The 23,309-nt window shown below is 37.7% G+C and overlaps 1 protein-coding gene across 3 annotated transcripts in view; it reads right to left on the bottom strand.

Moving 5' to 3' along the window:
- sclt1 (sodium channel and clathrin linker 1) overlaps window positions 1–23,303 on the bottom strand; it is a 95,867-nt gene extending 72,564 nt beyond the window's left edge. Inside the window, exons 1-12 of one of the 3 annotated variants that reach the window (XM_041784386.1) lie at window positions 23,228–23,303; window positions 22,886–22,934; window positions 15,770–15,837; window positions 14,827–14,879; window positions 14,646–14,718; window positions 14,231–14,286; window positions 8,491–8,626; window positions 4,008–4,130; window positions 3,726–3,791; window positions 2,592–2,662; window positions 2,234–2,324; window positions 1,968–2,059 (exon numbers count right to left, since the gene is read on the bottom strand). In XM_041784386.1, coding sequence (XP_041640320.1) covers window positions 1,968–2,059; window positions 2,234–2,324; window positions 2,592–2,662; window positions 3,726–3,791; window positions 4,008–4,130; window positions 8,491–8,626; window positions 14,231–14,286; window positions 14,646–14,718; window positions 14,827–14,879; window positions 15,770–15,837; window positions 22,886–22,919 — 863 coding nt within the window. In that variant the 5' untranslated portion in view covers window positions 22,920–22,934; window positions 23,228–23,303. Of the gene's footprint in view, window positions 1–1,967; window positions 2,060–2,233; window positions 2,325–2,591; window positions 2,663–3,725; window positions 3,792–4,007; window positions 4,131–8,490; window positions 8,627–14,230; window positions 14,287–14,645; window positions 14,719–14,826; window positions 14,880–15,769; window positions 15,839–22,885; window positions 22,935–23,227 lie in introns of those variants that run through there. The other 2 variants (XM_041784387.1, XM_041784388.1) reach the window with 2 other exon arrangements.
- Between the last annotated feature and the right edge of the window lie 6 nt (window positions 23,304–23,309).

The following is a 23,309-nucleotide window of genomic DNA, read 5'->3' as shown; positions in this document are numbered from 1 at the left end:
GCCACCTAGTGTAAGATGCCAGTATCACATTGAAAATTTAATGTCTAATTTGATCATTATTTTACGTGATAAATAGTCCCTCCCTCATCACCTCTACATATTAACATCCAATATGTCACACTGCCACCTACTGTAAAGGGGTAGTACTACCTCATAAACAAAGTGCACTATGCATATTTTTTGTAACGTCACAACCAGGGCTTGACATTAACTTTTTTTCTTACCAGCCACGATGGTTAGTGATTCTGCAAACTTACTAGCCACTCGGTATTTCCACTAGCCACAACTTTGGTGTTTGGAAACTCTGAGTTATATGCCAAATTTGGTACAAAGGGTATGATATGACACACGTGCTCTACTTTCCCTCATCAATATCAGCTCTCCTTTTAATAAAGCACTTCTACCTGTACACAGCACACTACTGAGATATGGGTCAGACTGTTAGAGACAGTCATCTAAGAGTCAAAACTCTTAGATTTTTATTTTCTTAATGGATATCAAGTTAGTGCTAAAATCAAAATACTGTTAATCGGCTGTTTATTAGAAAAAACTACAGCAGATTACAAGAACACCTCTAATTTTCACTCTGACAAATCTCCACCAGAGAATATTAAGTGTCCAACTTCTCCTGTCCTCTGCTCTATACTGTATGGAGGAAGTGTTTTCATACATGTGTCTAATAGTAATTAAAATATCTCTTTGAATAATAGATGACTTACATTTGGTGCGTGAAGCTCACATTTGGAGAACATTAAACAACTGATGTATAATATAAGAAGAAAAAAAATCACCATTTAGTTGAATTCTCTTGGACTCCTAAGTGATCAGTTACAGACTTCAATCCTTCTGCCTCTGTTTCTAACTGCCTCAGTGACCTTATTTAAAGTTTCAGAGTTTCTCTCGTCTTTTATAACTGTTAATTATCGTTTTATGGCAAATTTATAATTAACCCTGAATATACAAATGTTTAAAAGTTTCAGTAGCATTTAAAGTATGTGCATTTAGATCGCCCTCAACAAACAAAGAATATAGATGGAGTATATAATCAAACAATATTTAGACACACCGCCCGTCCTGGCTCGCACGAGCAACAGCGACACACTGCTGGAGCGCGCGCGCGCACACACACACACACACATCCCCACACACCCGCGCACACACACACACACGCACACGCACACACACACATGCACCCACACACACACACACACACACACACACACACACACACACAAACTACACTGATGCGCAGATCCTCCATGGATGGAGAGGCACTTTAAAGCAGAAGGACAAAGTTCAGGTCTGAGTTTATCCTGCAAATTCTAAAACATTTTTCCTAAACAGATAAAAGCCTTCAGTCTAACCAACACGTCAGTGCAAATGTGTGTCTGTATATGTCTGTGATTGTCGCATTTATGTGTATCATACAGCATCAACACATGAATGGATGAAGAGACCAGCCACTTTTCTGTTATTTTGGAGGGAACTTTGAGCTCTTATGTGCCGAACAGCCTCTCTGTAACAAGCCTAAATCATAAGGGCTAACAGACAAGCACTTTCAGAGTGAAGCATAAGTTGTAACACTGATAAATTCAACCTGCCATCGTGGCGAGTCACGCTGCAACCCGCCACGGCCAAAATCCACCCACATTTGACAAGTTGGCTGGTGTAAATGTCAAGCGATCAAGTAATAACAATAACAAGTGTGATACTCTTCTTTTGCCTGAGAACCAATTGCTCCTCTCTCCTGCTTCGTCATCAGTCAGCTGCTTGCCCCACTGTTTCGTTCTTGCACACACACGCATGACCAACTGTCGAAAAGGAATCTTGACCGGATGAATTTTGAATGAGTTCCACAACTCAGTCTGAAATGTAATGTCCCAGTTCCATGTCACTGCATTCATTATATTTGGCTGAAATACCTAAAAGGGTAAGAAAATAGGGAAAGCTGGATTGTAGTCAATTACCTGGCCTCCATCTGACTCACAGAAGTCTGAAGCTGTTGGAGCCTTCTATCTGCAGCGCCCTCTCGTCCTTTAGCCTCTGCCATATCCTCCTCCTGGATTTAAAAACATTTATACAAGCATGCCATATTAACTGTGAAACTGACTAAAGTTTAATTTGCTCAGTGCTACTTCAAGATGTATTCACTCTAAACAGCCCTGACTGTGTTTTCTACTCACTTTCCCAAGTAAACATTTTATTTTCAATGGATCTTTGACTTTGCCCTCACCCATTTCTTCATCTGGTCCTGGAGAGTCTGTAGCAATTTGGTCATCTCATCCACTTTGACTGTTGCTATTCTACACTCACCCTTGGCTTGCCTTTAGCAATAGGGCAAAGAGAAAACAGTAATCAAGGCACTTTACATTAATCAGAGTTTGAAGAGTTTATTTAGTTGACCAGACTCACTTGCAAATGCAACAGTATTCGTATTATTGTAAAGATGTTGGAGTAGGATTGTTGTCTCACATGTTTTCTTTCTTTTGTATGTGTCAAACAAATTATATCTGATGTGCAACATAACTCTAAAGTCAAACCAGGGCAGACCAGTGATAACAGTCATTTTGAAACTAAGGGTATTTACATACCTGAGGTGACTGTGTAGTTCCCCTATCTCCTTGTTCTGCTCTGTCACTGTCTTCAAGAAGTGCTGGTTATTCTGTGTGTGGCAAGACACGCATGACTGGCGTAAGTGTAGCATAACTACAAAGTCCCATTGGACTTGCCATAAAAAGGCCTCTAATGAATATTCATGATTTCCAAACAGAAAGGGGGGGGGGGGCTGACCAGTCATTAAAAATGCATTTGAATGATATAGTATTACTCTTTCCCAGCATACTGTACTGTGTTCAACACAAAGCCTGGTAAGTATGTCTACCTTTGTGTATAGGTTCAATGTGTAAGACGGGATCCCAAAGTTTTCAGCAAACAACCCCTAAAGCAATAGTGCCAGACTTGGGACCACCACTGTCCTTGGAAGTGGTCGAAGCATATCATATTGTATACAGATTCACACACTCACTGACCAGCCTTTCTCAACACTAACATAAGAACAACACAAAAGAACACAACAGCCAAAAACCATGACATTACTTTGCATGCTAAATAACTGTAATGTATGGACTGTAGAACTGAGTGGACATAATGAGTTGAATATCGCACAGGTGATATTTGTGTGCATCTTTAAGGAGTGGCAGGCCCCTACATTATTGCTATCATGTGAAAAATGCATTCTGAGATTTTTTTCCTGCATTTTCATCATTCAGCATAACCCACCTGATGGCTTTAGTCTTGCATTAAATTAAACCAACTTTGGGAACCACTAGAATAAGACAATGAAACAGCAAAACAATATCTATACCTCAAACTTCAGATAAATAATCCGTTACACTGCTGTCTAAAAATACTCTGTACAGTTTCACAAGATTTTGTTTGTGTATCTCAATAAATGAAAAATATGGAGAAAAGCTATAATAATATGCTAGAAAAGGCAAAAAAGATCAGGTGGTTACAGATTTTCTCAGCTTGCAACCCAGACATTTATTCATAATCACCAAAGTGATGCCTTTCACTGTTTACAAGAACAAGAGCTAATTACAAAAAACAGTAATAAGAACAGAGTTAATTCTGGATTACTCAAAATTTCAGTCACTTGGGTAATAAAGAGGCAAAAGTGAATTTAATATTGATAAATAAATAATAATCATATTTCCATCACTTACACTTTCCAGTCTCTGATTGGCCAGGTGAAGTTTCTCTGTGTGCTGCTGGAACTGAATAAGCTGGTCCTATGATTAAAAAAAACAAAACAAAACAACAGTCAATACATTAAAGTTAACGTCATGCAGTAACCTTTGCTAACAACAAGCATCAACTAATGCCAAACTGCCTTAGTTGATCTTATGTCTATGGAGATGGCTCCATCTAGTGTTCAAAACAGGGAAATTCTGATTGTCGGCTAAAAATGGGCAGTCTCAAAATGTACATTTGGGATATTTGGAAACCTTGAGCTGTTGTCCCTGGGCATTCAGATTCTGTCTATCAGGGATGGTCTTCTGATAGGCCTGTTGAAGGCTGTCAAGCTGCTGTTCTGCTGTCTGCCAGAGCTCCATGGCATGCAACCGTTCCTAAACAAATACACATACAAAAATTAACACAGGTTCATTCTTATTTGTGGCATTTATGCATGCTGAGAATTTGATAATTTAGCATGTAGGCCTAACTTGTGAGAAACAATATCAACAATCTACTTGCACTCAGCAGAAAGACAAATCTGGAACAGGATAAACAGCTAGACTATTAACAAGACAACTCTCTCAAATTGTCTTTTTAGGTCATATCCATTCATCAAGCAGGTGAGAGAGTAGTAGATGCAACAGTGGTCTTTTGTTCAGCTATGATTGTGTGCAAAAGTGACACCTTAATTCAAGTACATTCAGTGCAGCTGTTGCAGCAGTCAGTTTGTTGCTCTGTGGTAGTGATGTGCCAAACAAGTCAGCCCTACAATATGAATAGGAGAGTTGGCTCCTGTTTGTGAACAGGTTTCCTCAAAAAGAGACCAGTGCGTGCATAGCAGCAGGTGCACAGATGATGAGTGAGAGTCACAGGAGCGGTATTTGGATTCGTTTGAACAACGTTCAAAACTAACAGGCAAAATATAGAAAATGCACTATACACCCCTGGCTGCCTTAGAACCACTATCATACAGGCTGTTGAATAAGGTGGAGGAATACAATTCAAAATGGGGTTACTACCACTCATTTCTAATGTCCATTAGTATTACCAGATCATGAAATACATTAACACTTGAAACCTATACAAACATATAGATAACTGCAGGAAACACTGCAAATGTGCCTTTTTAGAGGGAAAAAAAAACAACATTTAAGATGCCTGGGCATCATCATTTCAGTTGTATTTTTTCTTTACATCTTATTTATATTACACATATACTCATGATTTTTTTTGTTGTTTGTCTCTGTTCTCAAGGTTTTACTTTTCTTCACTTGTTGTTACAGTCAGCTTTAGCCTCATTATTGTTTAAAACACCTGTTGGTTCTGTTCATTAAAAAAAAACAATCATAAAAAAAGAAATTTCTCAATACAGATGTCATGAACAACAGGTTTAACAAATAAGCTTCACAGTCTAGTGTGATCATCTAACTATGATAGTAGTAGAGGGTCGTGTCTTTAATACCAAAAATTTTGAACTTTGACATCAGTAGTACACAATTTGGTAGTAATTTACAACTTTACATAAATGGTATCATACTTGCTTGGTTATCAAGGACAATGCAGAGAATAATGATAGTTTTGAAGTCTGTCTTTCTCACTCGAACCGTACAAATATGAAGTATCATAGAAAAATGGGAGCCTGAGGTTTTTTTCAATACTGCAGCAAGCTAATGATGCACCAACGCATTGGTCTAACATCAACATATGGTTGTCCCGTTGGTGGTCATCGGCAAATAGTATGACATCCAGGCTGTTAGCAGAAGATTCAAACAAATACAGTCTGATCCACTTTCTGCATTGCTACCTCATTAGATTCCCACACAAGGGCCGTTATATTGATGAGGACTTACAACAAAGTGCATGGGAACAGGATAACATGTACCTGACTGGCATGCCTGCCACTGGTGCTGGAGGCGGGCTGCTTCACACATCTTGGAGTGAGAAAGAGACTGAGCTACAACAAGTCAGAGATGCTAATCTTGATAGAGAAAAGCATGCATCTAACCAAGAAAATTGCTTTGAGGTAGGGCTGGGCACTATATTGGCATCATACTAAGAATTGGAATATGAGGTCGGCTGGGCAACAAATCATTTTTTAATAGTATCACTGTTTTTCCAAAATAAGGATTAAACAAGATTGTTTATAACAATATAGTTTATGCTGAGGTTGATTTGGGAAAAAATTAAGTAGTGATTTACTTATGGCAGAAAAGGCTATGCTGCAGTTCTTTTTCTTTAAAAAAAAAAAAAAAAAATGTGTCTTTCATTGGGAAAAAAGTGTAAATAAAAAGTTGTATGTTGATATCTATGGTTGAATTTGCCCCACTAAAGTTATTGAGAATATAAACTGTTGTTCAACAATATAAATAATTCTGGTCTCTGGCATATACAGTCATGGCCGAAAATATTGGCACCCCTGGAATTTTTCCAGAAAATACACCATTTCTCCTAGAAATTGTTGCAATTATAAATGTTTATGGTATACACGTTTATTGCCTTTATGTGCATTGGAACAACAAAAAAAATCCAAAGAAAAAAGACAAAATTGACATAACTTTACACAAACTCAGAAAATGGGCAGGACAAAATTATTGGCACCCTTTTAAAACTGTGGGTAAATAATTTTATTTCAAGCATGTGATGCTCATTTAAACTCACCTTTGGCAGTAAGAGGTGCTGGCAATATAGAAATCACACCTAAAGCCAGCTAGAATGTCTAAAAGTTGAGTCAGCCTTTGTGTGCCTGTGTGTGTCACACCAAGCATGGAGGAGAGAAAGAAGAGCCCAGAATTGTCTGAGGGCTTAAGAAGAGAAATAGTGGAAAAATATGAACAATCTCAAGGTTTCAAGACCATCTCCAGAGATCTTGAGATTCATTTGTCCACTGTGTGTAATATAATCAAGAAGTTTATAACCCATGGAACTGTGGCTAATCTCCCTGGACGTGGACTAAAGAGAAAAACTGACAAAGGAATGCAAAGCAGGATAGTTGGAATGGTGGATAAACATCCTCAGTCAACTTCCACACAAATTCAGGCTGTCCTGCAGACTCAGGGTCCAAAAGTGTCAGAGGGGACCATACGTGGTCATCTGAATGAGATGAAGTGCTATGGCAGGAGACCGAGGAGAACCCCACTGCTGACAAAGAGACATAAAAAAGCCAGACTGGAGTTTGCAAAAATGTACCTGAGTAAGCCTCAATCCTTCTGGGAGAACATTTTGTGGACAGATGAGACTGAGGTAGAGCTTTTTGGAAAAGCACGTCATTCTTCAGTTTACAGAAAATGGAATGAGGCCTACAAAGAAAAGAACACAGTACCTACAGTCAAACATGGTGGAGGATCAAAGATGTTTTGCGGTTATTCTGTTGCCTCTGGCACTGGGTGCCTTGACTGTGTGTAAGGAATCATGAAATCTGGAGACTATCAAAAAATTTTGGGCCGCAATGTAGGGCCTAGTGTCAGAAAGTTGGGTCTGGGTCAGAGGTCATGGGTGTGCCAGCAGGACAATGCAGCAGTTTGCAAAAGAAGAGTGGTCCAGAATTCCAGTTGAGAGGTGTAAGAAGCTTGTTGATGGTTATAGGAAGTGATTGGTTTCAGTTATTTTTTTTCCAAGGGTGTGAAACCAAATATTAAGTATTAAGGGTGCCAACAATTTTGTCTGGCCCATTTTTTGAGTTTTGTGTAAAATTGTGTCAATTTTGGCTTTTTTCTTTGGATTTTTGTGTTGTTCCAATGCACATAACGGAAATAAACACATGTATACCAAAAACGTTTGTAATTGCAACAATTTCTGGGAGAAATGGTGTATTTTCTGGAAAAATTCCAGGGGTGCCAATATTTTCGGCCATGACTGTATAAAAAAGCCAACAATCACAAAAATTAAAACGATTAAGAATGGTTAATGAAAAAACATCGGTATCAGTCAAATTGTTATTTTGAACATCAGCATTGGCTAAGAGACTGGGGATCACTTATCAACTGCTTCTGATGAGGGATCACAGGCTACATGATTTGAATGCATCAAACTCTTACGCAAACTCACGCAAAGGCAAAAGTTTAAAGCAGGGGGTCAAGGGCGGATATGCCACAATGAGATAATATTCAGTATCAGATGCACTTACCATTTAATGAGCGCTGTGTTTTACACACAAAAATGTTAATTAGCTACTTTAGAGTGAGGATTTATCTGTAAGAATTTTAAACAAGTCAGACAAAAATATCATGCTGCTCTTGTATGATAGTTTTTCCAGTTTTAAACATTTTATCATCCACTGATGCTGAATTTACAAGACTGGCATATCTATTAAAAATATACATTCAGCACAACTGACTATGGTTGTAAAACAGCAACCTGTTGTCCACAATATCTGATCTGACATCATGATTATTTCACCTAGCCTGGGATCAGTGCACACAGTCCAGAAAGGAGAGTGGGAGAGTGAAAGAGAGAGTGAGAGAGTGAGAGAAAGAGAGAGAGAGAGCGAGACAGAGAGAGGACAATCATACAGAGATTTATCCCTTACTGGTGCACCAACATGCTGCCAAAGAGCTCCAAACCCTTCTCCTACTGAGTGAAAACTTGAATTTTAAACACGTCTGAGCCCCTACAGTTGTCTTCCGCATGTCTGTGCTATCCATTTAAATCTTTAGTAACTACTACTGTATAGAACATGTTGTTTCATTTCTCTGTAAGTAAAGGTGGAAAAAAATTACCACTGGTGTAGAAATTACAGGACACATGGACACATACCTGTTCAGACAGCTGGACTTGTTGTTGGAGGTTTCTGATGATTGTTTCCTCCTCCAGTACGCTGCCCCCTACATCGCAAGCTGCTGGCAGGGCATCAAGCTGCTTCTTAACTGACTCCTTCAGTTCTGCATGCAACCTGGCAAAGGAAGAGTCAATATTTAAAGGGTATCTAAAATAAATTGCATCAAATGAAGATATTTTTACTCTGGATCAGAGTTGTCGCCAGTGCTTTAACCGGAAAAACTAAGTGCCGGTATTCTCTTCTCACACAATCCCAAAACTAATTTTGGCAGTATGGAGCGAAAATCATTTTTTAGTAGTAATTTAGCTGCATGGCAATACATGATTTATATTTGAATATTTTCAATTTACAAAGAAATAACAAAAACAGTCACCTCTATGTCAAATCCACATGGATCAGATGTCCCACTGTCACTTTTATTAACACCAAGTTGATCAATGTCAACATGGACTTGGAAAATTACATAAAAGTAAACTACATGTTTGTGAGGAAGACACAATATTAAACAATAAAGCTCCTTAAATAAAATAAGAAAAATAGAATTCTATTTTCCCACTAGACTCAGCATTTGAATTAGATTATTTTGTGGTCAGTAAGCCTTTTACTGTTAGTGATTCATAGTCCTAGTATTCCTGACTTTCTCTTCATGATTCCCTACACCATCCACTGTCCTGTCCTCTCCAAATAAAGGCAACACGCCCTAAAAAAAAAAAAAAAAAAAAAAAAAAAAAATTATTATCCCCCTTTAGAACTGACCTTAGCAAAAACAACTGTTGGTCAATGATGTGCCTTAAGTTTGTAATGCTCAAAGCTTGTAAAATCAAGTTAAAACCAAGGGTTATTTCCCAGATTACGCACAGTATAAAAGCTTCTGTCTGAACCATTTGGGCTCGATTAGAAAGTGACAGGACCAATCGGTGAAAAGGGGCAGTACTTTCAGGCCTGGCAGAGTCGTGACATAAACAAGCAGCAGCAAGAGGGGGTACAATTATGGCGGAAGAGCTTAGCGTGGATGCTGCTAAAGTGTAAGTTTTATCAGCACTTGACAACAATTCTTCGTTAAAAGAAGAACAAAGAACAGCAGTAAGTTGTTTTCTTTTCAAAAATGACAGAAGTCGTGTACTTACATGTCTATAGTCACCATGTTTCGTGTTATTCCCCGTAGCTGTGCATGCACAGCTCGATAGCTGCTACGCCACGTGTGTTGTTGCTCCTTTTGGCCCATAGAGGTGTGACAGACAGAACGTTCATTCAATCACACTCCGAGTTTTTTTCAAAGCCTTTTCCTTTTCTCAAAATTTTCCTATCAAAGCTTTTCCAGATGGATGTGTGAAACAAATCCATCTGGCGTGTCAGGTTAAAGTATAATAGTATAATCAAGAAATCAGTGAGAGCCACACAGCGCAGAACAAGCCTGGGAGAGGTAGACAGAGAAAGATTTCAATGACCCTGGAAAGAAAACTAGTGAGAGGTGTGTCTACAGACCCCAGAACAACTGCCAAGACACTAGTGAAGGACTTAGCCAAGTCAGGAATTGTAGTCTCAAAGAAGACCATCACTAGAGCCCTGCACAGGAATAGACTGTGAGGTTACAGAACAAGAAAACCTCCCCTTTTGCAGAAGAGACACTTTCACGCCAGACTTAAGTCTGGCTAAGGACAACCTGGAGAGGTTATGAATACTGGAAGCGTGTCCATTGGTCAGATAAAACTAAACCAGAGCTCTTTGGCCACAGAGACGGTGCTTACATTAAGAGAAAGAAGACCAAAGTGAGTCTTATTGAGTGGCCTGCACAAAGCCCCAACTTAATCCCATTGAAAATCTGTGGGGTTAAACTGAAGATAAAGGTCCATGCCAGAAGGCCATCAAATCTGGAGGAGCTTGAGAGATTCACCAAAGAACAGTGGGCTGGGATTTCTCAGAAGACGTATCTTAGACTTGTTGAAAACTACAACAAATGATTGGAGGCTATTATCCAGCAAAAAGGAGACACTACTGACTATAAGTGCCAGGGGGGCTAATAATTCAGACACTGGTAGTTTTTAGTTTTTGTGGAATATTTTCATTTCTGTGTGCAAAGTGAAATAATTTTTGCATCCAAAATAAAACTAGGATGTTTAAAAAAGCCGTGATAAAGTCTTTTCTCTGTTTAACAGCACTTGAGAAAAACATTTAAGTCAATGAAATTTCCAAAGGGGGGCTAATAATTTTGTCCTCATGTAAGGTTATTTACTTGTGTCCTTTTTTTTGATATGCCTAAAACTGGTTGTCGCACATCCAGAAATAAGTGAAGCAAATAAATTTGCTACATGGATGTTTATACATCAGGTGATGAATTCATAAAGTGACGTAATATTGTAGATAGGGGCAGGGCGAGTTTAGCTTTAGGCTTCCTTCTCGAACTTTGAAATTGTCATTACTAAAGGTTGAATGCATGATTTTATTTAAGTTTGAGATGCATAAAAATCAAATCAAATCAATATGATTTTCCTAAAAAATAGAATAAAATAAAAGTTTAAGGCCTACCGAAACTGAAATATTTCCTCTAAATTTCTATTACTAAACCAGGACAAGTGTCTGCAGTGATGCTGCTCTCTGTATTCTTTTCATATTTAGGTCATTTTATGGGTGTCAGTGTTTGTTCAAGACCGTGAAGTTCCAGGGTAGGACCAGAATACATTGCTGTCTCTCTCCTCTGCTTCCTATCTATACGGACCAGACATTTACAGTGTGCATCTTTAAGTTATCCTCAAGAGACCTAACAAAACCTATTTCCTAACTGGTGAATTAAACAGTGTAGACAGAGGCTGTAATGGAGAGCAGAACAGAGAGGCAAACAGCAGGTGGAAAGAGACATGTCTTATGCATCAACAAGACACTGTACAGAATCCTGCCTGCACAGAGGTTCTGGTATGTTTCTAACTTCTTTGAGCGTAATCTCTGTGAAACAGTTCAGAAATAACATCTTCTACCTTTGTGTCACCACTATGTTTCAGCAATAGGTCACTGGCATTCAGTCTCATTTGATGGTCCCTGGTTACATGCACTGTCTCTGTAAATGTTTTCTTCTTCAGACTTTAGTATTTCAAGGAGGGGTGGGCAATATGGAAAAAAAAATCATATCACGATTTTTTTATGGTCAGATGACGATCTCGATTTTATCTCAATTTTTTCATTAAATTTCTAAGACAAATTTGCAAGTTAGTGACCAGAAAAACAAACCTGTGTCTTGTCCCACATTATATTAAAGTTCCAAACATTTATTTTCCTGCATTTTGATCTATTCTGTCTTCTGGAACCAATTTCTAAATTTTCTGCAACGCTTTAGAATTATTATGTGTGTCTTCGTCTGTGTTTTAAAATGTACTTTACTGTTTATTAAGCACATTTTGACACTTTGATTTGCATTTTGAAGTATATGGTCTTTAAAAAGAATTCCTGAAGCTGAAGCTTTAAACAAGTAGCCTGATCATACAGTATGCAATTTAACATCACATTTACTTCAGCCTTGTTTACAGACTGCCAAAAAAAAGAAAATATGAATATGACACAAATTTGATGAATTTTTGAGACAGGGTTATGCAGTTAAGTAGTGACTGTATGTTATTTTAACGCAATTTTATTTTTTATTTAAAAAAGGTTGAGTATACGTTTATTTACCGCTTTGAATAAGGCTGTGATGAGCAGTGACATAAATGTGTTACACTGGCACCTGTCTGCTGCTTACAATGAAGGAGAGAACAGGAGGAAAGGCAGGATTACGTTCTGCAGCAGTATGAATGTAGGCCAAGACACTAGTGAATCAATGATTTTACTGTTTAAAACATTTTCTAATAATGATCTATGTCTGGACGTCACGGACATCACCGCCTCCCTCCGTAAAAAGACACTGATGTTATAACATTTCACTTGTGACTGCGTTATCCCGACATTTACTTGCCAGGTGGAGAGGCTTGTAAATAACTCGGAAAGTAATAATTGAAAGCAAAACAATGTCGTCTGTAACTGCTACAACAGTAGGCTATCTGCCTCAGACACACTTTACTCCGCTGAACCGCGGTATGCTTTATCTCTCACACTTGTTTGAACCTCAGCAGACCGGAAAATGCTGTCTTCAGAGCTCATCAAAAAACCGTTGATAAGCTTTGTTCAGATTGTGCAAATAAACATTTTTTTGCACACTGATTGTTCAGAGAACCAAGACAAAGCTTCATATAAGAGTTAAACATCGACGTGAGAACTAAATCTTAAGTTTCACTTTCACTTTTAGCGTCAGGCTCTGCTGCATTGGGGAGCAGAAGGGGTGGGGGGGGGCAAAGAGCAAGAAGTAGTAGAGCCAACCCTACGATAAAACAGATTAAGCAGATGGCCAGTACATTCTATTTCTTCACGATATGAGATCGTCTATTCGCGCACCCCTAATTTCAAGTACCATCAAACTGAAAAAATAACTGATATTGTACAATTAAAGCATGTGATATCAAAAAAGTATCAAAAATTTTGACAACTTACGGTACTCTGGATACAATATTTCAACCTTATAACAATGTTATTTTTTCCGGTTTTTATTTTTGTACTTAAATGCAATTCCTGTACATTGACAGTAAAGCAAACCAGAACCAAACTCCTTTGTGTAAGCATACTTGGCCAATAAAGCTGATTCTGATCAATAAAGAAAAATAAAATGTATATATTTTGTTAAACAGTATGCAGTTGCCTTAAACAATAATTCATTTTAACTATCACTGTGTTCATTAACAGCTAACTAGCCCAAAGGTCCACCCTTTTTCAAATCCTTCTATCATTAATTTACCCCTTAGAGCCATTCTACAATCTGCTTTTTGCTGTCCTCTAGAGCCACATACTGTTAACCCAGTCATACTCATGTTAATTAAAAGAATACTTTTTTTTAAACAGTTTTCATGAGTAAAAAAGTGTTTCAAATAAACTAAACTATATCTAAATTAATTGTTGATAAAAAAATACTTTGTCAAATTTTAGATTTTATAATCATTATCTAATATAAATGTTTAAAGCCATTTTGATGCATCCATGACAGGTTGATATAAGCTTTTTAGTAAATTTCTTGTAAACTATTTGCAGTTTATTTGCACAAAGTGCTACAACTCAAAAAACCATAGATTCTTTAAGTCATAGAATAATTTATTAAAATTAGTTTTTAGTTAGATGTAAAATCTATACTCTCTCTTTTAGAAATGACAACATTTCCAAAATTATGGTGATACTGACCCACAGCCAAAGCTAATTTTTCAATTAGTCTTTGAAACTAAAGTAAATCTTTGCAATTCGTTTTATTGTGAAAAAATGGAGACAATCTGTTTTGTTAGATCTGTGTAAAACCTTTGTCATGCTGTTTTAAAATGTACTGACAGAATTTGTAGCCTGAATGAATTACAATATGTAAACGAGGGCAGCATACTCTTGGCGAAACCTTATGTGGCGTACCAGTTTCAGCCCATCTGACATTTTTTGAAGCACAGCTAGACTGGGCTGGACAGTTGACCTGCTCAGGAGCAGGCTAGCTCTTAAGTCTAAGTAACCATGCTTACCCACCTGAGCCTCCAATTAGCCACGTTGATGGAATGAAGTTCCTACTAAAATAAGAAAGACTAACCGAAGTAAGCCAGGCTTAACCCTTTATCTACTTTCATAGAATATCCCTCTGCTCATTTTTTGGCACCAGAGGAATTGTTTTACCTTTCATTCTCCTTGACAACCCTCTCCAGCTTCACTTTGATATCTTCCACCAGTGACTGTTGATTTGAACAGGTGCAATGAAGAGAATAATCAATTAGTAAAGCCATAATATTTTGTAGAATCCACAATTAAGGTTAAAAGGATTAAGGATTTGCATATTTGACTGCATGTCACTTAAAAAATGGCATTAACAGTTTTCTTATTGTAGTATTAAATAAAAATATCTAAGATTAACTTTTTTGTTTATAAGTAAAGCATATTAAAATAGTAAAAATGTCAGCATCCCATTAAAAAAACTTAAAAGTTCCATTATTTTTTTATTAGGCAAGTCGGAATTTATATAGTGTGTGTTTTTTCAATTTCAATTTCAGTTTTAATTTAATTGGCTAAATTTGAAAGCCATACTGTTTTTCACCTGGTATCTCTGCAGCTGTTCAGTCATTTCAACCATGTGCCGATCATACTCTGCAATCAGAGGAGCAGTTACACTGAAACACAGATTAATCATGAAGACAGTCAGGTTATTAATTTTCATTTCTATAACTTGAATGTGCTGTTAAACAATATACAAGATTTTTTTGGACAATGTGACTGACCTATCTAGGATCCAGGGTGCAGATTGCCCTGACCATCTTCTCTCCACACCTTGCTAATCAGAAAAGATTCAGGGGCCAAGAGTTAGCAATAAACAGTTCCTTTACATAATTAACTTAAACATTTATCAGCACAATCAGATAAAAATGATGATTTAAAAATGTGGTATGCATTCATGTGAACACAAAAAATCCTTACTCCTTAACCCATGCACTGAGGAGATATAGAGGCTCTGCAACAAGGAACGTGCCTCAAGCAAATCTTTTGTTTGTGGGAGGGATCTGGCTATACAAATAACAATTTAATCAACAGTAAAATTACTAATATACTCCATTATATAGACCTTTGGGCATATAATACACTAACAAAAGTTCCATGAAAGGCTTGAAATCATTTATAATCCTTTGAACACTAAGACTTTGCTTACAACAAGGAGATAAGATCAGACTCTTTCCACTAAATTAATGTGAGAGCAGTGGTAATGGGATTTTCAACTAGAGAATAGTCTACTCTACCTAGGAGTCAGAGCCCCTTACAGAATGTTTAATTAACACAAAATTGTTTTGAGGGGATCCCAAAATCTCATAATAAGAGTTTGTACCTAAAAGCAGTCTCTGACAGAACATAAAAATCCTCACCCCACAGATGCACTGGGGAGGTCTCTGAATGGTTGAGCTATTGAATATTCTGTACCATAACTTTACAGTGTGTGAGACCATAATCAAAATACCAAGAAAGGAACACCTTTTTTAAAGGTGGATTGTAGAATCATGCCTGAGACACTTAGAATCTGCACTGGCAGTCCAGCATCCTACTGGGAACGTCTTTTGTTTTGTCTCTTTAATAATGTTGTTAGACTATGCACTACACAAACACCAAAATGTAACTACAGCAATCGACATATAAAAAAGGAACATCCCTGACCATCACTAAATCAAAGTTTACCTGCAGCGATGTGGACTGAGAATGATTTCCAATCGGAAAACCCCTAAGGGAAGAATTCAACCTGTGAACTAAACACAAACAATTCAACAGTCATCTCGTTCAATTGTTCAGATGTGACACGCTTTGGGACCAAACTGCACTATTTTTAAAATGCAATTGGAAACACAGTGGTCCTTGTCTTGATGGCCCACTCTCTATCTTGTTCTAGTTAAAATACAGTTGCAAGAAAAAGTATGTGTGATATCTTGGATTTCTGCATAAATTGGTCATAAAATGTGTTCTGATCTTCATATTAGTCACAACAATAGACAAACACAGTCTGCTTAAACTAATACTGCACAAAAATGATATGTTTTCATTTCTTTTTTTATTTAACAAAACATGTAAACATTTACACTGCAGGGTGGAAAAAGTATGTGAACCCCTTGGCTAATGACTTCTCCAAGAGCTAATTGGAGCCAGGAGTAAGCCATCCTGGAGTCCAATCAATGTGATGGGATTGGATGTGTTGGTTAAAGCTGCCCTGCCCTATAAAAAAACACACATCAGATTTGAATTTGCTGTTCTCAAGAAGCATTGCCTGATGTGAACCATGCCTGGCACAAAAGAGCTCTAAGAAGACCTACGATCAAGAATTGTTGACTTGCATGAAGCTGGAAAGGGTTACAAAAGTATCTCTAAAAGCCTTGATGTTCATGTGTCCACGGTAAGACAGTCTACAAATGGAGAAAGTTCAGTACTGTTGCTACTGTCCCTAAGTGTGGTTGTCCTGTAAAGATGACTGCAAGAGCACAGCGCGGAATGCTCAATGAGATGAAGAAGAATCCTCGAGTTTCAGCTAAAGACTTACAGAAATCTCTGGCACATGCATTTGTGTTGACAAATCTACAATAAGTAAAAGATTAAACAAGAATTGAGTTGTTTGGAGGGAATACACAATGCTATGTGTCGAGAAAAAAGGCACAGCACACCAACATCAAAACCTCATCCCAACTGTGAAATACGGTGGAAAGACCACCATGGTTTGGGGCTGCTTTGCTGCCTCAGAGCCTGGACGGATTGCTGTCATTCACAGAAAAAAAAATTCCCAAGTTTATCAAGACATTTTGGAGGAAAACTTAAAACCATCTGTCCACCAACTGAGGCTCAACAGAGGATGGGTGATGCAACAGGACAACGACCTAAAGCATAGAAGTAAATCAACAACAGAATGGCTTCAACAGAAGAAAATACGCCTTCTGGAGTGGCCCAGTCAGAGTCCTGACCTCAACCAAGTTGAGATGCTGTGGCATGACCTCAAGAGAGCGATGTACACCAGACATCCCAAAAATATTGCTGCACTAAAACAGTTTTGTAAAGAGAAATGGTCCAAAATTCCTCCTGACCATTAGCAGGTCTGATCTGCAACTACAGGAAACAAGGTTTCGTTGAGGTTATTGCTGTCAAAGAAGGGTCAACCAGTCATTAGCCTAGGGGTTCACATACTTTTTCCACCCTGCAGTGTAAATGTTTACATATTTTGTTCAATAAAAACATGAAAACATATCATTTTTGTGCGGTATTAGTTTAAACAGACTTTGCTTGTCTATTGTTGTGACTTAGATGAAGATCAGAACACATTTTATGACCAGTTTATGCAGAAATCCAAGATATCCCAAAGGGTTCACATACTTTTTCTTGCAACTGTAGAAAAAGAGAGCCAAAACCTATCAACATCTCAGAGTGTATGGTTACCCAGGATAAAAGCCTTTGGCAATTCAGGGACAGATCCAGCAGTAACTGGCTGTGAGTTTTTATCAGTAGTTGTGGAAGTTTTATAAATACCAGACAAAATACATCCTAGATGGAGGGAACAGTTCTGAGAGAGGAAGTGGCTGTATGAATATCAATGAGCATTTTTCATAATTGGACAGAAACCATAAAATGAGAATACGGTGCCATTTTTCCTTTTTGGTTTTTGAAAGTGAACAGTAAAACAAGGATGCGCACCTTGAAACAAACGGCTGAATTTTGTTAACTGGGTTTTCCATTTTTGTTTTATGATAACACCGTAAAGAAGTGCAAAGAGACATCCCGTGACCTGGAAATAAATACAAACTTTTCAAAATAAAAGCAATGGATGGATGGATGGGATAGATAGATCTATAGATAGATAGATAGATAGTAGGGGTGTGATGAGATCTCGTGCCATGAGATCTCCCGAGATCAAATCAACTACGAGATTTCTCGTCACGGAAAAATCAATCTCACAAGGTCAATATTGTGCAGGCAGTAGGAGCAGCAGCTCTCCTTTCAGAAAAAAATACCAAACTGGTAATTACAAAAGATCACAAAGATGCCTTGGAGACTTTAAAACTGTTTGTGAGAGAGCTAATGAAGAAACGGAGCTGATCCGTGACCCATTAAGATCACCACCACCTCCTCCGCATATGCTACGTACGTGGGGCCGCACATGATCCGCCTATATATAATAAGTTCATCATAACGGTCCAAAATGATGAGATTCTGCTGCTGGTAATCTGTGCAGTCTCCATGAGGAGAAAACAGTGTTTATTTAGCTTTCAGTGCCACTATTTGTGACTTTGTAACTTTGCATCGCTGCTTCCTCGTCTCACCGTCTGTCGGTCACACATCCATAAGCTGTTGGCTGTGCGTATCATTAGTCAGAAGCTTAAAATGGGTAGCGTGATGGGCCGTTTACTGCAGCAGTAAACTCAGCAAAACAAACTCTGTTTGAGCGCCATAGAGTCCACTGTTAGCTCCAAAAAACAAAGTTTTAGCCCCAGTTAAATGCGCCCTGCTTGCTGTCTGACCGCAGACAGAGCGGAAACACACACTCGCTCACCAACGCACACTTGCTCACCAACGCACACACATAACGCTCATCTGTACGTCGTGTCCAATACTGTCAAAGCTCATATGAGAAAAAAAAGACCACAAAATGATCAAATAAACTATTTCCCTACATTACAGCAAATGTGGTATGGACAGAAATATTTCTTTTGAGTGTTTTAAATATGGATGTCCTTAAAGAGGATGAGAAATAGTTTAATTTTACTGATGCAGCTCTTTATATTTCAGTCTGTTGTAAACAGTGCTTAAAGTACTTTCAAAATAATCTAAATGCTTTTATTATATATTATTAAATATGATATTAAAAATAGTTATTGTAATTGTAGCGACGAGAGCATAGTGTAGTAAATTATTTTGTAGCCTGTTACAATGAAAGGTTTGATTTGAAGAACACTAAAATATTCAGTTTGAATCAGAGTTTGAAAAGACATACTGTTTGGAAGCATTTATAGCCTTTTCAGTACTTAGTTTAAACATTTCTGAATAGATCTGAATGCTTTGCAATTATGACTTTCATTTGTATAAAAGACATATTTTCCACCCATGTATTTTTTTTTCCAAAATTAAAAAAAAGTGTAAAATCTCGTCTTGTGGGCCTAAATCTTGTCTTGCCTCGTCTTGTGAAATAAATGTCTCGTCACACCCCAATAGATAGATTATCTATAGATAAGATAGATTATCTATAGACAAGATAAATAAGGTAGATAGATAAAGTTATTTTATTTTGTACTGTTTCAGATGTGGTCGAGAGGTGCTGATACAAATTTATACCTGTTAAAGAATGTACATAACAGATTGATTGATTTCATGAAGAGTTACATTAAATATTTAAAGTTTCAGAAATTATATCATTATTCCACACTTACAGAACATTTTTCATTGACTGGTTTCAAAAGATGAAGTCCAGCCAATGAGAGTTTCTTTTAAATCACCAGCAGTTTCCGCCACTTGTCTTTGTCAGGGTTATCATGTTGTTGTAGCAGAGCAGTGGTTCTCAACATTTTTTCAGTAATCTACCCACTGTGAAATACTTTTTCAGCCAAGTACCCCCTGAGCAGCGCAAAGCCTTTTTTGGCCAAAAAAAAAAAGACATTAAGCAGTGCTGTGACAGCTGTCTGATTGATCAAACTTTGTAAATGATAAACACTTTCAAATTTCAAATATTAGATTTTTTTCCACAAACATTTTAAATGTCAAAAATGCATGACTACACTCATGGCAAATCTTCTCATCAATAAATGTGGGTATTCAAACTAGTTTAGTGAAAACAGTGACTGGACAAGCATAAAACTATTTAAAACCATCAGTGTGCAAAACATTGCTCAGCTACAGTTGTCTCTCTTGAACTAAAACATAAATAGAACTAGAAAAAACTACAAGCCTGTAAAAAATGACTTAGCCTAATTATAAAAGAGATGGTTTAGAGCCCCATTTTGTGATTATAATTAAGATCTCTTCTCAAACTGAAATCATGAACTGACTTAAAGATAAACATTTCTTCACAAAAATAAATCATTAACCTATTTATGAATGTAGTGATTGTGAATGTGCCAGTGTGGGTCAAACCATCCTGCAATGGACCTCGGAGACTCAGGGATTTTAGGATAATTTAATAGCCTACAAAATATAAAATGCAGTTTCTAAACTTAACACATTTTTTCAAGCGAACAGGCCTAAACACGAAATATTTATTTTTTGAACCTGTAGCAAGTCAATGGAAGCTTCCACACCAGCAATGTAACTTCACCGTGCGAAATTGCGACAGATATTTTTGACTAATTTTTCTCTGACGCACACACATCTGGCCAAACATATCACTCGCTGGTGCCGAATTTTAGGCCTTGTTTACACGACAACATTTTGCATATTCATTTCCAAAAAGCTCCACGTTCACACAGCAATGTTTTGAAAATAATCTCCGTCTACACGCGACTGAAGGAAACATCAAAACGCTGTAGTAAGGTGATTTACTGCACAAAAAAATGTCTCTACAACAAGGACAGTACAGCACATTCACTGTTTTTTATGTGTTTTTGATAACAAGTTGCATTTTTATCACACACGGGTGCATGATAGTCATTCATCACTAAATTCTCCTTATCACTATCATAGCGCGGCAGCAAAATTTCAAAGCACATATAAAAACAAAAATGCATTGCAACACCAGTCTTGTTATAAGGAAGATATCCTTAAAGACTGTTTTGATTTTCAGGGACAATTTTTTCTCATACAGTATTTAATTTTTCATGGATTTTCTCAGAAAGTGCAGCGCTTCCTGCTTTTAGCACAGCGAAAAACGATCGCCTTTAATCAGAACACTGGTTCTATTTCCCCTTTCTCCATTTTATCTGCTTCTTGGAAGTGATTATTTTTTTAACCTTAACACGGAAGCTTCAATCCAGTCTCCTCCATCAGCTGTGCACTGATATGCAGCTGATAGAGGAGACAAGAGAGTCTGCGGACTGACGCTTCTGTATTAAAACTTTAAGAGAAAAGATCGAGTCTAAATCATTTCCAAAGAGCAGATGTATAGGAAAATAGAAATATTCTGAAAAGGCTCCAGTTGCGCTCATGAGCAGCGCCATGCTTTTTGAGAAAATCCACTAGAAATCAAAAGCTGTAGGACTTAACTGCTCAGTGGGAAATTAACTATTCTCAGCAGATATCTACATTATAACAAGACTGATTTGCAAAGCATTTTTCTGTGTCAATATGAGCCGTAAAATTTCTCTGTCATGCTATGATGGTGACTGCCGTGGTTATCATGATGATTGATAAAAAAGGTAAAGGTAGGCAAATCATTTCCAAAATTAATAGCATGGCGTGCTAGATGGCATTGATAGCCCTCCAAACAAGAACAATGTGTCCCCTTTTCTAAATATAGCTGTCTGTGACTGAAGCTGAATCACAGTAAACTACATCAGACAGCTTGGGTCGAACTGCCACAGCTCGGTTCAGAGTGCTGTGACACTCATGCTTGACAGCTGACTGCCACAGTAGTGCGAATGTGCGTTTTCAGAAATTGCCGTTTTCCCTGTTTAAACAGAGATGGGAACGTTTTAAAAAACTTCCAATCTGGAGCCCGTTTCAAAATTGTTCTGTGTTCAGGCACCAAAATGCTGTCCTCGTGTAAATGGACAGCCAAAACACGAAAAAAGTTTTGTATTTTCACCTGAAAACGTCGTGCTTGTGGTGTTTGCCTTGCATATCCTGGTAAGAGGGAGAGACTGTGACACATACAGATAAGCCATGGGTGCGCTATGGGGGAGTTAAGTCATCTCACAGCTCGCTTATTATTACTATTGATCATATTTAACCTAAAATGAATGTCATTGTTTATCAGAGGACAGGAGTAAACACACTGCACACTTTCCCAGCGCACATTTTTAAAATGTGCAACATATACCTGCAAAATCATGTCACTCCTAATGTGCAAAGAAAGGCTTGAAAAATTCACCTTTTAATTATTTGCATTTTGCCGTTTATTTGCATTGCCCTTATTGTGTAAAGGCCTTTACACTGGTATTTTATTGAAAATGTTTAGCTATTTTATTTTTTGCATGGGTACTATTTTTTAAATACCTTAAATATCTTAAAATCTCACATACCCCCTGGAGTGCATTCATGTAACCCCAGGGGTACACATACCCCTATTTGAGAATCACTGTAGTAGAGGACAATTCAAAGAACAGTGATGATAATGTTCATACTACAGCTTACAGTTTTACAGTTTAGATTAAAAGTAAAGTGATAAACCACATCTTAATGGACAAAGTAATTAAACTAAATTCCATCCATCAATCTATCCTCTTACTCAGGCTTTTATTTTGAAAAGTTTACGTGTACTTTCGGGTCACATGACCATCTCCTTTCGCTTCTCAACTGCCTTATTGTAAAACAACAAAAGGAAGACATGAGACAAAATTCCACCTTTTCCGCAAGGCTCGCTTCCTCGTTTTACCGTTTAAATTCAAAACCATAACAGGAAAATGGCGCCGTTTTCTCCTTTTATGGTTTCTGTCCAGAAATGAAAAACAAGTGAAGCTGCCCGTTTTCTTGATTTCCATACGATCAAATGCCCTTTCAGGTTAAATTATACTCTGGTAGCCTGACCGACCACCCTACACCTCAGGTTTGATAATGGCTCGTATTCACCATTTAGAACGCAACTTTGGCCAGAGATAATGTGTAAGATAAACAAATAACATAATTTGGCTAATGCCTGTTCTCATGCTTGATCCAGAGCCTTCAACGAAATCTTACCGTGATCGCTCAAAAACTCCACCGCTTCCTCCATAATGGATTTGTTTTCCTGTATGAAAACCAAATAGTTATCAAGTTAACAGAGATCAAAACTAAAGTTCATGTAACAGCCATTCTTGTGAACTCATGTTTGCAAGGTAAATTTCAGTGCAGGAGTTTACACGGCATCTCAAAGCACCTCCTAAAGAGGGGGGCTATTAGGAATGACCAAGTGCAAAATACGTTAGCTGCCGGCATGTCAGGTAGCAAGCTAATCAATCTGAGTCAAACGTTGCCAGCTATTTAGGCTTCGCTTGATCTTGTTATTACAAACGGCTTAAAATTATACTGTTTACGACTTACGTAAGTTGTCTTGGCAGGCACCAACTCAAACCAAAAGCGGAGGGGCTCCGTCCCTTTCGACTCTGCCGTTAGATTTGAAGCA

Source organism: Cheilinus undulatus, linkage group 4 (assembly GCF_018320785.1).
Source record: "Cheilinus undulatus linkage group 4, ASM1832078v1, whole genome shotgun sequence".
Taxonomy (NCBI): domain Eukaryota; kingdom Metazoa; phylum Chordata; class Actinopteri; order Labriformes; family Labridae; genus Cheilinus; species Cheilinus undulatus.
The sequence above is the reverse complement of the archived record's forward strand: the minus strand, read 5'-3'. Positions and strand labels throughout refer to the sequence as shown.